This window comes from Octopus bimaculoides, chromosome 24 (genome assembly GCF_046866305.1).
Source record: "Octopus bimaculoides isolate indiv1 chromosome 24, ASM4686630v1, whole genome shotgun sequence".
NCBI lineage: Eukaryota > Metazoa > Mollusca > Cephalopoda > Octopoda > Octopodidae > Octopus > Octopus bimaculoides.
Window position 1 is genome coordinate 20,594,851 of NC_142951.1, and position 14,802 is coordinate 20,609,652.

Sequence of the window (14,802 nt, forward strand, 5' to 3'; positions counted from 1 at the left end):
TAGGGGATACACCATACTTTGGTTAGGACAGACTGTATTTTCCAGGGGACACACCATACTTTGGTTAGACAGCCTTACCTAGGGACACAATGGTCACAAAATGCATTTTCTGTCATCCTGTGGACAAAAATATTAAAAAAATTCACTTAAGTTTTTAAAAATATGACATTGTTTTATTTATTTGTTCAGTTTTTTATTTGTTGGTATCTATGTGTTTATATGTGTGACTGTGTGTGTGTGTGTGTGTGTGTGTGTGTGTAGATGTTTAGTGCTGGTGTAGGCTGTATGTGTTTGTCAGTATAGCTCATGATTATACTGTTTGCATATGTTGTAGCTTATGTTTCTCTCTCTCTCTCTCTCTCTCTCTCTCTCTCTCTCTCGTTCTCTCTCTCGTTCTCTCTCTGTATGTGTGTGTTTGTATAATGCCCAAATAAGTGTGTACATATCAGTTCACATATATGTATTCAGAATTTATACATGTTAATGTATGGTTTGTTTGTTTGTGTGTATGCATGTGTGTGTGTGTGTGTGTGTCTATGTATACACACATTCACACATACATGAATGTATGTGTGTTTATTTGTAATACTTGTGCACTTTTGTGCATGTACACATTTATATATGTAATGTCAGTGTTTTTGTTTGTGCATATTTATCGGTTTTTATAGATACCCCAACACTCTATTCTGTATGTGTGTGTGTGTGTGTGTGTGTGTGTGTGTGTGTGTGTGTATGTGAGAGACATAAAAGATGTTTATTTTGAAAAAAAAAAGTTCCAATATCTTTTGACTGTTTTTTTTTTGTTTTTCTTTATATTATCAGAATTGATGGGGAGGTAACAACGGTGACCTCTGACCTTATCCGCCTGAGGTTGTTTAACCCAAACTGCGACTGGTCTTATAACAGTTTCATCTACGTCCCCCAAAAAACACCAAAACAAAAGGCAAAACAAAACAAAAAAAATTCCCTCCCTGTCATCTAAATTCTTCTTTGCACCAAATTCTTGTATATTGTTGGTTTAGCCAGCGGTCATGTATTCTTTGTCGCAAACCACTTTAGCCGAGCGAGAGGGCCGAGAGAATCAAACACACAGCCGCAATAGCTCGGCGCCGTTTGTTCGGACACATACATTGACCTCTGGCAGGATGGCCAGTTTCTCAGAAAATGGAAAGCTTTCGCATTTAGAGCACCGGTTGAATAACACTTCACAGACCTCAACCGGGGTCGAGAAGGATCAAAGTGGCTGCACTGACAGAAAGAGGGGGACTAAGACAACTGTGAGACATTCCAATTTCCAGTCTGAACTGGAAACTGTACTTAAAGCTAGATCAACTCCAATCAAGAAAGCACCACAAATTCCGGCCCTTAGAGGTAACCCTAACAATCCAAACTCTTCTTCCACTTTTGAAACCATTCCTAACTCATCTGCAGGTAGCATTAGTAGTGTAAATAGGAAACAGTCACCAGCCCATAGCCTTTCAGATCAACCCGTATCATTTAGAGTAGCAGCTGCACCTGTACAAACACATACTCCTCCTCCACCCCCACCTCCTCCACTTGACCTCCCCCCACCTCCGAACCTCCCCCGCCTCTCAGGGCCCCACCCACCAACTCGTAGTGCTTCATTGAATGTCAAAACAGGTCAAATGTCAAATAATTTGAATAGCTCCCCATTTCGGCAGTCTGGCCGTGCGAGGTCTTCAACGAAAGGAAGCCACACAAGTAGCATCTTGAGGTCTGGCTTTTTGGATACGTCAGATCTGGAAGACTGTCGGACACCTGAGATCAGTGAACTGAATTTCTCTGTAGGACAAGGTACACCTGTTGCATCAGAAAGCGGATCAAGAAGCATTCAACACCATGCCCCCTCAGTGGATTCAAACAGGTTTGCATTGACTTCAAAACCAACAAGCAAAATCGATGAGCCCATCCCAGTGTTACTGAAATGCCAGACTTGGTGCAACAAAATACCTGATGCTGGAGACAAAAAGGCATCCGTTCCTGAACCAAAAATGAGTGAAGAATTACGAAACATTGAATCATTTGAGTCAGCAATGTTGGACTGGTTTCAGACACTTACACACGCAAATGACACAGATGACTTAAAATCAGAAACGTCAGTGAGTTCTGTTGGTTCCCGCAAGTCTGAATATCGGCTCCGGTCAATCATATCCAACCGTTTCCAAACGTCAGACCAAATTGAGAATGTTCTCACTGATTTACTGGCTGTCTCTGATCAATATGCACAGCTCACTGATTCAGAGTCTATAGGCTCAGCAGCTTTGGATCCTCTAAAGTCAAGATATCGAGCTTTCGGTCACAAGCCTGGTTCAGCTTACCGGTCTCAAATGTTCCGAAGAACTTCTGGATATCGAAGTGGGGATATGTCTGAAACAGAGTCCGATTCTGAGAGACCTGCACATCCAAGTAGTTACAAGACCGTCTTATCTGAACTTCAGGCAGTTTTGAGGAAAAGAAAAGTCACACTTAAAACACCATCTGTGGAATCTGGTTTGGGTTCCTCTGAAAATTCTATGAAAGCTACCTCTGAGACCATGTCACCACCTATTTCCAGGCAGAGCAAAGCTTCACCCCCTCCTGCTCCACCTCCTAAACCTCAGATGGCAAAGGTACATGAAGCTAAGCCAGATGCAGTCCAAACAGCCAGTAAAACCCAACGACGGCCATTAGTGAATTCAGGTGATTTTCACGTTCTGTTGGGTGAATTAAGTACAGCATGGTCTAAGCGTCTCAGAAGAATACGGAAAGCTCAGATGGTCTCACAGAGAGGAGTGGAAAGTTCGCTGTATGCCAACTTCCAAGGGTTCCGTGTCCCTGAAACACTGGCCAGCGAAACATCATCAAAATATAAGAACTTTGAAGGGGTTCAGACTCCAGCTGAATCAATAGCTGAAGAAGATGCTGAAGATCTGAAGAATTATGAGAGTTTCGAAGCAAGAAAATCTAAATTTATGGCTAACAGCTCGTCACGTCAATACGAAAGTGATCAAGAATTGTCAAGACCTTCGTTTGGCAGAATTCGGGGTCCTGGCATGAATAATGACATGGTACGGCCCTCAAGAGTATCCGTCAGAAAACAAGCATTCCAGTCTCCAAATGAAAAGCAGTCAAGGAGGAAACCTGATCTGGAGACGTGCTCACTCCATTCTTTTGGTGTCCGGCCTTTTCCCAAAATGCAGAACAATGTTGGAACTGCTGTTGTCAGTGATAATGAATTTGATGATCGAAATCAGAGTTTTCGGATGCATCGGTCACGGCATAACCCTGAACAACATCGTATATGGCAAAACATTGAGTATATTCAGGTTAATTCGCGACAGACTCCTTCAAGACATGGTTCTGAGCAAAGTCTTTCACAGCTAAAGACAGAATCACAGGGTCGGCCACGACGACGTGAACGTACTCCACAAATTGTTGAACAACAGTCTTCCCAGCAGCCTCTTCAACATTCTCAGTCAAGAGAGGATGTCAGTTCCTCTTCCCTTCACCATTCTAGGGATATTTCATCCAAACCAAAAGTGGATGAAAAGATCCCCTCTCGAGAAGATAGCAAGGAACAACCAAAACATGAATCTTCTACAGTATTAACATTGTCCAATAGCAACCAAGGTCCAAAAGTGAAAGCAGTCAGTAAAAAGACAGACACTAAATCTGAATTTCATAAAAGAATTGAGCAAATTTCAGTTGATGATTTCAATAGATCTGCTGACCCAGAAGTAAGGAAATTCTTGGTAGCTGGTGTAACAGATGTATCAAAGCAGCTACAGTCTACAATTTCTGAGGCAACAGAGAAACCAGCACCACCAAGTATGAAGCTATCTTCACCAGTTAATCAGAACATCGAACCTACCAAGGCACCAAGCACTGATCATATGAATGTTGGGGATGAAAAGGAGATTATTTTAGAAAGGCTACAGAAAATTGGAGATAATAAATTTGTCAGCAAAGAAGAACTCCCAGATTTGCCAATGGATATTGTTAAAGCCAGTGCCATGATAGTAAAACCATTAGTTACGTCCAATCTGAACAAATTAATTAGTGGTAGAAAGGAAGAAGAGAAACCAAAAAGCTTGGAAAAGTCTGAAGCAGTTCTTAATTTCTCTGATACAGTTGTGCAAGAGCAAACGGTTCTGTCAGAATATGAAGACAATGTCATTTTGGATGGCATTGAAGACAGATTAGTTCCAGAAAAGAAACCAGATACTTCTGATGGATTTGATATGGATAACAGCAGAATCTTGTCTGAAATAAATGTTGACCAAAAGTTATCCCTGGAAGAACCTAATGAAAGCGAGTCTGTTATCAGTGAGGCCAAAGTTGAAATTACATCTACAAAAACTACAGCCGTTACAGTGCTTCAAAGTTCAGTCTCTGAAGAACACAAAGCAAGTGATGCTGTATTAAAGAGTGAAGGTATTACTGAAGATCAACAAGCAACAGATGGTTTGGTGGAAGATGGTGAAGATCATGTGACTTCATCAAATATCTCCATCAATTTAGATCATCCTCTCATAGGAATGGAAAAACAGTCAATAAATGTTAAAGAAAGTGACCAAGAAACACAACACAAATCTGAGACCATTCTCGTCCTTCCTGATACAAAAGCACCACAACAGAATGAAGTCGGTGAACCTGTCACTGTAGACAGTTTGAAATCCTCAACTGTTGTCTTGTCTTCAGTAAACACAGAACATTCCTTATCTTCTGAAAATCTCCTCATTGATTCCTTAACATACGAGAACAATAAGGAACAAACTGAGAATTTAGAGGTAACACCTGAAGAAGCCAGTAGTACAGAAGTTGTACCAATGTCACAAGACCTGCCAGTGTTACAAGATGTGCCAGTGATACAAGATGCCAAGGTTTCTTCAGCACAAATTGAATTAGGCCAATCAGAAGAAAACATCGAAGAAATAGCTAATGTGTCTGTGACATTATCTCTGGGTGAAAATTCTGATTTAAAGAAACCAGAAGAGTCAGTGCTTAAACCAGAAGAGTCAGTGCTTAAACCAGAAGAGTCAGTGCTTAAACCAGAAGAGTCAGTGCTTAAACCAGAACAGTCACTGGTTAAACCAGAAGAATCACTGGTTATACCAGAAGAGTCACTGATTAAGACTGAAGAGTCACTGGTTAAACCAGAAGAGTCACTGACTAAGCCTGAAGAGTCACTGGTTAAACCAGAAGAATCACTGGTTAAACCAGAAGAGTCACTGACTAAGCCTGAAGAGTCACTGGTTAAACCAGAAGAATCACTGGTTAAGCCAGAAGAGTCACTGACTAAGCCTGAAGAGTCACTGGTTAAACCAGAAGAGTCACTGGTTAAGCCAGAAGAGTTGCTGGTTAAGCCAGAAGAGTCACTGGTTAAGCCAGAAGAGTCACTGGCTAAACCAGGAGAGTCACTGGCTAAATCAGAAGAATTACTGACAAAGCCTGAAGAGTCACTGGCTAAACCAGATGAAAAAGACGAAGAAAAGGAATCTTTGGATGTGAAACAAATTTCTTGTGAGCAAGAAGACAATCAGATTGAGCATGACCAACTTGTCGAAGAGAAGGGTTTGAAGAAGAGTGAGGCAGAAGAAAGCAAACAAGAAACCTCTGATATCTCTGAGATAATGGTTACGTTTGATGACTTGCAGAAGGAATTGAGATTAATGGAATCTTCTTTGGAAGAAAACTCTGCAAAAGGTCCAACAATAGAGAGTATGCTTCAGGAGGCATTGGTAAAGACGTATTCAGTTGATGTTCTGTCACAGTTGAATCAATCTGATGAGGATAGCTTGGAACCAGGGATAATCTGTGGTCAGTGGATTAAGAAGGGGACGACAGTTAAATCTGAAAGTTCAGTGGTGAAAGAGGAATTCAAGCATGAAACTCAAGTCAAAGATTTTGGGGAGGAATTGGTAAATGCTGGAGACCTGACAGGTTCTGTTTCAGAGCAATTAGACAGTGGTGAAGGTGAGTTGAAAACTGAAAATCTTGGTTTTGCAGAGCATGAAGAATTTGATAATGTTCAGAAAATCCCTAGTGAATATTTATTCATAGAAAATGAAATCTATGACAATGTTCCAAGTATAACAGATGGTTCCATCCCATTTGTATCTGCTGAATCAAAATCATCCGAGGCATTGCTAAAGAAGGAGGAAGAAGAACACGCAGAAAATCTGGCAGAACAAATGATTCCCAGTAACATAATGTCTATGGAGACTGTAACATCTTCGAGAACATCATTTGTCTTGGAGGAAACATCTATTCCAGCTGCATTAAAATTGGAGGCATCCATTTCAGGGCCAACCGATTTGGAAACCTCTGCTCAGGCAACAGCAGAACTTGAACCAACATATACCTTGACACCGTTAGAGCAAGACAGTTGTATTGTGGAACCAGCTCCAGTGGTAACTCGTACAGAGATGGAGCCACCTACAGAGGTGTCAACAGGGCTGGAATCATACATAGAGCCATCAGCAGACATGGAATCGCATATAGAAACATCAGTAGACCTGGAGTCATGTAGAGAAATATCAGTAGATTTTGATTCACCTACAGTAGAATTATCAGAAAAACAGCAAGCACCTATTGATGCATCAGCAGAGCTGGAGAGGCTTAGGATGGCACTGGCACAAATGGAGCCATCAAGTGTGATACCTCCACAGCAGGAGCCATCGTCTGAGGCACAATCACAACTGGAGGCTCTTAGAATGGCACTGGCACAAATGGAACCATCAAGCACAACACCTCCGCAACTGGAGTCACCAAGTGCAATACCTCCACAACTGGAGCCGTCATCTGAGGCACAATCACAATTGGAGGCTCTAAGATTGGCACTGGCACAAATGGAGCCAGTAAATGCAACACCTCCACAACCAGAGCCATCAAATGTCACACTTCCACAGTTGGTACCATCAGCCATGGCACAGTCACAACTGGAGAAACTTAGTATGGCACTGTCACAAATGGAATCATCACCTGCAGCACTCCCACGACTGGAGCCATCGGCTGTGGCACAGTCACAGTTGGAGAAACTTAGTGTGGCACTGTCACAAATGGGATCATCAACAGTGGCATCTTCACAGCTGGAGCCAACAACAGTGGCATTATCTGAATTGGAATCATCCATTGAGGCTGTACCAACGGAGTTGCAGCTGTGTGCCATGCAGGTAACAGAGGTGGAGTCATCTAGCATAGGAACAGTGGGAGTGTTCACTTTAAAAGAGCAACAGCAGATTCCTGAAATGGAAAAATCTATTCCATTAACTGATGAGGTTGTTACTGAAGCTGCACTTTTGGTTGATACCTCAAACAGTGAACTGTTTGAGATTCCTGTTGAAATCCATGCTGAAGTGTCTGTTGCTGATGTGCAATTGGTGCCAGATTTGGAACTGACCGAGGCACAACCCTTCTCAGCAACTCCCCTTTTTAAATTGCCTCAGGAATCCACTGACAATGATGCATTGTCCAGCTCTGAAGTAACAGTAACAAATCAAGCTGTTCTGGAAGAACGTCTCACCCCTTGTTATCCTGAAACACTTGATGTGCAGAATGTTGCAGAACAGTTGGTGCCAGAAGTGGAAACGCATCAGGCAGAGAAGTTTCCATTGTTTACAATAGAAACTGCACAGCCTTCATTTGAACTTGCAGACTTTGTGGCACCATCTGAAATATTAATAGGTGAAGCTGAGTCAGAGACACAGGAAGTGTCAAAGGTACGAGAGGAGCCTGAAGTATCTAACTTGGCAGCACAGAAAGGGGCTGCAAATGATGTTAGCTTTGAGACTAAAGTTGTGACAAATGAAAGTAATTATTTAGAAAGAATTGATATAATCAGTCGAGATCTTCACAATTTAATGCCAGTTAGCAAAGTTGACGTTGCCGAAGAATCAAATGGCAATCTCTCTGATAGTTCTGATGAGATATTTCAAGACACACTTTGCGACAATTCTCCTATGTTTCGCCGAAAATACACGGAAATTGTTCGTGCAGAAATTGGAACCAGAATGGAAACACTTCATACTTATCAGAGAGACTTATTGTTGGAAATTGAGGAAGATGATGATGATGATGAAGAATTTGTTGAAGCTGAAGGAGAGGCTATGTGCTGGGACTCTTTTAAAGAGTCTTGGAATATCCAGGGAACTTTGGAAACTCAAACAACTGTAGAGAAGTGTGTTGATGATGATGATGATCGATCTCTTCCAACCATTTATGAAGCAACTGAAGACCGAACGGAAGCTGTTGTTAGCAAGACTGTTGAAGTCTTTGAGGGATTGGAATCAGCTGCTAATCAGTGTGTTGAGAACCTTGAGAAAACCTCCAAAGAATTGGCTCTGGCAGAAGCTGATGAAATATCCATCTATTATGGGGCTGAAATGACTGATTCTGCTGAGTGTAAGGAAGAACACGATGTCCTTGACAATGCTGTCTTGGTAGAAGATGATAAAGAACTTGTTGAAGCACTTCCTAGCTGTGAAGAACTAGAAGATGGATCAAAGACAGTTCAGCCAAGTGAAATGAAACGATCTGAAGCAATTACTGACTTTGGTGAAACATCTGAGAAAGAAACATTTACAGTGAAAGAGTCTGAAGAATTTTCTGGTGAGCTATCATCTGAAACCCCTCTCATGAAATCTGATGAGAGTTTTGGAAATCTAGTGCAATACTTGGAGTCAGATAGCCTCAATGATCTTGAGGAATTTGAGCGTATTGAATTGGCATGTGAAGAACTTTCTAAGAACAAGCTAGTAGATCTCCAAGACAAGCCAAACAAAGATGAATGTGTTGAGAAGACTGAAAAACCTCACAAAGCTAATGGTTTAGAGGAATCTTCAGACTTAGACATTATGAAGAGCCAGCAGATAATTTTAACCAAGGAATTAGAAGTAGATGAGAGTGATGAATCTGCTGATTTAATGGTTGATACCAGTGATGCAGTTAACAGAGCGAAGACCAAAGTCAGTGAGCAAAGTTCTGTGTCTCTTCTTCAGAATAGTGAGGAAATTGAAGTGGAAGATCAGATTGAATATTATGATTATATGAGATTAAGGAGCTGTGAAGAAGAACAAGTTTATGTTGCTCTTCACAGTGAGGGTGGATTATCTGAAAATGGTGAGATTAAAAACGAGGGTGGAAAAGTGGAACATAGAAGAGAAGTTGCTCAGAAAATATCTGTTGTTACTTCTGATCAAAATGTAGAAATAACTGCATCTACTGTAGCAGATGATGCATTGCTTGCAGATTATGGCAGTGAAGATGTCTCTGAGAATATTACCAGAAGTGTTTGTATTGACAATGTTGATGTGGTGAAGGACATCACAATGGAGTCTTATTCCAAAGATAGTGAAAACGGTGAGGTACTGAAAATCGATGCCTTGAACTCCACCAATCTTTCTATTAATGCTAACGAAATATCTATCACTACAACTACAGAAGCGAATTCTATTGAAGAATCCATCAGAGCAGAAAATGGCTTGTCTGAAAAAACAGGTTTTGTTACATCAGAAGAAAATTCCACAGAGATGGAACTGCTGGAAATCTCTCCCAAACAAGAAACATCTTTGTTGGGCGACAACAGCAGCAATTTAAGTGGTGAAACTGTGAAAGATAACCAATGTGATGTGGTGGTTGACATCAGTGTCATTACCAGTGAAGTTAAAGGAGAACAGAAGGTCCCGTGTTCCGTTGATTTGTCTGGTGCTGAAACACAAACCCAGGAGACCAATGAAAATATGGTTATGGAATTGCCAGAAATTGATGCTGACTTGAATGTCAGTTCTGAACATTCTTCACCAGAAAGCAGTTCTACCTTTTCAATTTCCCAAACCTCTTCCTCTAATTCATGTCCTTTTGCATCAGATATTTCACTGAACAGATTGCAACCTGCTGACAAAGAATTCCAACAAGACCAGCTTGAAGATTTAAAAGACAGCACTTCAGAATTGTCTCAAATCCAAGAGAATAGTGAGATAACAGCCGTTGTCACCACAAAGAAGAAAAGGAGAAGGAAGGCGAAGAAAAACAAAAACAACAAAGATAAGCCTGGAACTCTTCCCTTGGAAGACCAGGAAGTTTGGGAAAATGATGATGTCATTGGGCAGGATGAAATGACTGAGGAATATTCTGGAGAGTGTCTCTTGGTTGAAGACTCTGTTGAAGAGTTGTCTGTACAGAAGGTTTGTTCTTCCCAGTCTAGTGCAGAAGTTCATTCCACAGTTGCTACAGCTGGGGCTGAATTTACTGAATCATTGACTTTAGAAAGTGATGAGTCAGTGGAACATTCTAGACATTCGTCAGTTGAGAACTCTGTGACTTTTTCACACTCTGATATTGTGAAAGTCATTTCAAAGAATGAAGAAGAAATAACAGAAGAAAATACTTCACAAGAACAACATCAAGCCAATCAGGATAAGGCAACTGAAACAACTTTACAACAAGTAGCTAATCAAAATGACACAACTTTACAAAATCTAGCAAATCATGAACAAACAGCAGAAACAACTTCACAGCAACTAACTGAAATTACCAGTCATGATACAATAACAGAAGTAACTTTACTGCAACAATCCAGTCAGGATGAAACATCACAACAGCTGACCAATCAGGATGAGGTGACAGAAATGGCTACACAAAAACTAGCCAGTCACACCGTAACAGAAACAATTTCACAAGAACTGACCAATCATGAGTTAACAACCTCAGAGCAATTGGCCAATCATAATGAAGTGGCAGAAACTGATTCACAGCAATTACAGCAGCTAACCAATCATGATGAAACAATGAAAACAGTTTCCTTAGACTCTGTGGCTGTTTTAAGAGATCAAGACATTTCTCAGACAGAGTCATCAAGCACTGTAGTTGAAGGGAAGAAGCAGAAAACTGTGACTTTTGGTCCAACTGAAACCGTTCAAAACATTGATAGTCGTTCTCTTCAAGAAGGCAATGAAGAAGCAACTGAGGGTGAATTATCTTCTAAGCTAGACACATCCCACTGTTTCACAATATATTTCCATGAAAATTCTACAGATAGACCAAAGTCAAAACTTCCTTCATTGTCTGGCAGTCGAGGGCAAAACTCTTTGCAACCACTTGCAGAAGAATCTAAACAAATTCAAAACAGAATTGAAATTAATAACAAATTAAATTCACGTTTTCCTTCCAAGATTCCTCGTCCATTTGGTAAAACCAATGCTTCTTTGACACAGTCATCATCTTCCAGCTTTTCTGATTCTTACATAAAAAAATCAAATTTCCTCTCTGATTTACCAGATTCTTCAATTGATGATTATTTCCCTCGTAGAGAGAAATCCAAAGTGAACAGTGCTGATGTGATTAAACTAGAAATGCCACCACCATCATCACATTTCACCATTTCAAATCAAACGGAATCCAGTGTGGGCCCTCCACCTGTTCCACCACCTTTTAGGATGCTTTATGATGAGAGTGAGCCACCACCGATACCCTCGAGGGAAAATAGAAGTTTGGAAACTGAACCTGAAAATCTTCCAACCAATTCTATTGATACCACAGTGCCACATGGTGGCCAAGATGGTGTCACTTTGGTCAAAGAGGAACAGCAGCAAGATAACACTGCTAACAATAGTGGTAACTCAGACAACAGTGTTCAGTCTTCAAATAAATCTTCACTCTACCAGCAGAAACGATTTAGGGACTTAAAGCATTTCTCAAGGATCAGTAATTTGACCTACAATGAGGTCTTAGAACTTGAAGAGCATGAGAAAGTAGAATATCTGAAAGATTCTAGCACTGAGCAGCGCATGCAGGATTTACGGGATTTCAGCCAATTGTGTTCAACAGAATCTGTTTTCTCCCGAAAATCTGGCAGTTCTGATTCAGGAATTCAGACCAATTTACGAGAGTCCAAGCATTCCGGCATGTTGAGCTCCTCATTGTCACTCCAGGCTTCGAGGACACCAGGTTCAGGTTATCGTAAAACCAAAAGGCTCTCGGACTCTGCTGTCTGTGTTGATGGAACTGAAGAATTTGATCCGTCAATGTCCACACCTATCCGTCAAACTAATGGAGAGACTGAAAGATCCAACACATTGCAGTCTGTGGGCAGACAAAGTCGAGAACCTATTGTTTATGGAAGGATCAACAAATCTAGAGAAATGGCTCGTAGCTGTTACAGCCTTGATTACCATTTCAGATATGGTTCAAAAGGAACTTCAGATTTGGCCACCACTGCAGACAGGTCTTCTTTTCATGGAGGCAGCCGAAATGATTCTGAAACTAACTTAACAGTTCAACGGTTACAGGATGCTGGTATGTGCACATCAAATTTTACACCTGTCACAAAGAACCTTGATGACAATCAGTCATTTATGTCCACGGTGTCATTCCTTAAGTCTAATGAAGACTCAAATCTATCAGTGAATGATACCGAGACCGAATCTATTTATGAGGACGTTTCTCTCTACTCAAGTTCAGAATGTGACACGGCGTCAGTAAAACGTGAGAAAAAATCTAAAAAGTTGAGTTCAAAGTTAAAGAAATTTGGTAGCAAATTGAAGTTTTGGAAATAATTGATGAAGCAGGACGAACGAAAATAAATCTGAAGAATGAAATTTTGAAGCACAAAACAAAGAATAAACAAAACAAACAAACAAAGAAAATATTGTACTAAATTATAATAAAAATAATAATTCTTTTAATGAATTAAAAGCACTGGTTTTCCATGGAGCTGAGTTCTAAACTGATAAGAAAAAAACAAAACAAAATGGAAGTGAGGTGAAAAAAGAGAAATTCTTGATTCATTGTAGCTTTTACATATACTTACCATTTTTAAACATGAATCATATGTGAAGGTTTCTTTTTTTTTGGTTTCTTGATGAAAATGTTGCTTTTGTGGCAGAAATATTTGGGCAATCTTCATAGTTGATTTTTGATAGATAATGTTTAATTTTAAAATTCACATTTCCAACTCCTGTTTAAAAGCAAAAGCAACAACAGCAACAAGTAATTGCTACATTTGTTTGTATATTGAGCTTCTGAAGTTGTCATTAAAACTCCATCAATGGAAAAATTTTGAAAAAAATATAAAAAAACATGATGCAATGAAATAAACAGAAAGAAATGAGGCTTACATAAACAGTTTGATTAACTCTTGCACACTTGTCCCCCCCCCCACACACCCTTCAACCATCCAAACTTTTTTCCCATACCTCTATCTACCAACTTTATATGCTATGACACACCCTTGTATAGGTCTGTTGTGCTGTGAATTTATTCCAAGTATTTCGGTTTAAAGCTAAATAAAGGGGCTGTTTGAATTGAAGCATGTGTAAATTTAATCTTTACACACAAACACACACATGAAAACAAAAAAGAAAAGGAAAATACCTTGGCACCTTTGATATGAAATATACATACACGAATACATGTGTATGTGTGTGTGTACATATATATATATATATATATATATATGTATATATATATATGTATACACACACACACACATGTGTATGTGTGTATATGTGTCAATAAGTATCTGTAGAATCAAGTCTGTTGGAAGCAAAAGATAAGAGGGATGATGACTGAGTTATCCCTTCACTGATGAACGGTTACTGCATGTAAGGGTGGATAGATTGCTAGCTGTGTGGGGTGGATGGGTGATTGTATAAAGATGATTACTGTTTGCATGTGTATGTGTATATGCTGGCTGTCTTGAGCAAATTCCTTCTTACTTAGTTGACAAGTTGATAGCGAGCACAGGCCCTAAAAATTACAGCGAAAAATAATAATAATAATAATAATAATAATAATGATAATAATAATAATAATAATAATAATAATAATAATAATAATAAACCAGTTTGTGTTCAGGAAATTGTTGGCTGAAAAGAAAACCCATTTCTGAATTAGGATCAATAATAACAACAATAGTAAAAGAAAAAAAAGTATATGAAATAAAAAGATTTAAGCCCCAAAGAAATTAAACCCCTCCCTCTCAAGATTTCTGGCTCGACTTTTAGATCTGTTATAAACTGTAGGTATCTTCTTTTACACCCCTGTCTTAGCCTCAGGTCATACTATATCTATCTATCTATCTATCTATCTATCTATCTATCTATCACCTACTCGTACTTTCTCTCTCTCTATATCTATCTATCTATCTATCTATCTATCTATCTATCTATCTATCTAGCTAGCTATCTTGCTAGGTAGCTATCTATATTTTGATTGATTCATCTTATCTATCTATCTTTCTGTCTGTTTATGTATGTTAACGGTAATGAAAGGAAAGAAAAAGAACTCAATACTGGAGATTGAGGATAAATAATTTAATTCAGTCAACTGGGAATTAAAGACTGGCTGAAACTCTTGAGTATCATCAAATGTTGGCATGTTTGAGACACATTTGAATCGTAGGTCGACCAGAATGGTCAGCTAGTTCATTATGGTGTGGTTGAGTCAGTTAGTCTGCTAAATGTTATGGCGAGGTCACCCAGTTAACTGGACATTATGTTGTGTCTGGCTAGTTCGTTGAATATTACGAGGAGGTCACCTAGTTGACTGAACATTATAGAGAGGTCACCTAGTTCACTGAACATTATTGAGAGGTCAGCTGGTTCACTAAACAATTTAGTTGAGCTGGCTGTTCATTACTGAATATTACAATATGTCTGGCTGATTTGCAAGAATGTTTGGTCTGGTCAACCAGTTCCCTGAACTCACTGGGCAATGTATGGCCAGTGGCTTCATTGAACACCTTAACAATGTCCATATATATATGCTGAATCCTGTACAGCTATTTTGAGACTGATCCTGAGT

The 14,802-nt window shown here is 39.7% G+C and overlaps 2 protein-coding genes across 13 annotated transcripts in view; both read left to right on the forward strand.

The window, feature by feature from the left end:
- Positions 1 to 13,362, forward strand: part of LOC149131220 (uncharacterized) — a 42,638-nt gene extending 29,276 nt beyond the window's left edge. The window contains exon 2 of the mRNA XM_089341508.1: positions 823 to 13,362. Coding sequence (XP_089197634.1) covers positions 1,032 to 12,554 — 11,523 coding nt within the window. The 5' untranslated portion in view covers positions 823 to 1,031 and the 3' untranslated portion in view covers positions 12,555 to 13,362. The remainder of the gene's footprint in view (positions 1 to 822) is intronic.
- LOC106874417 (uncharacterized) overlaps positions 1 to 14,802 on the forward strand; it is a 397,411-nt gene that overhangs the window by 327,393 nt on the left and 55,216 nt on the right. The window lies entirely within an intron of this gene.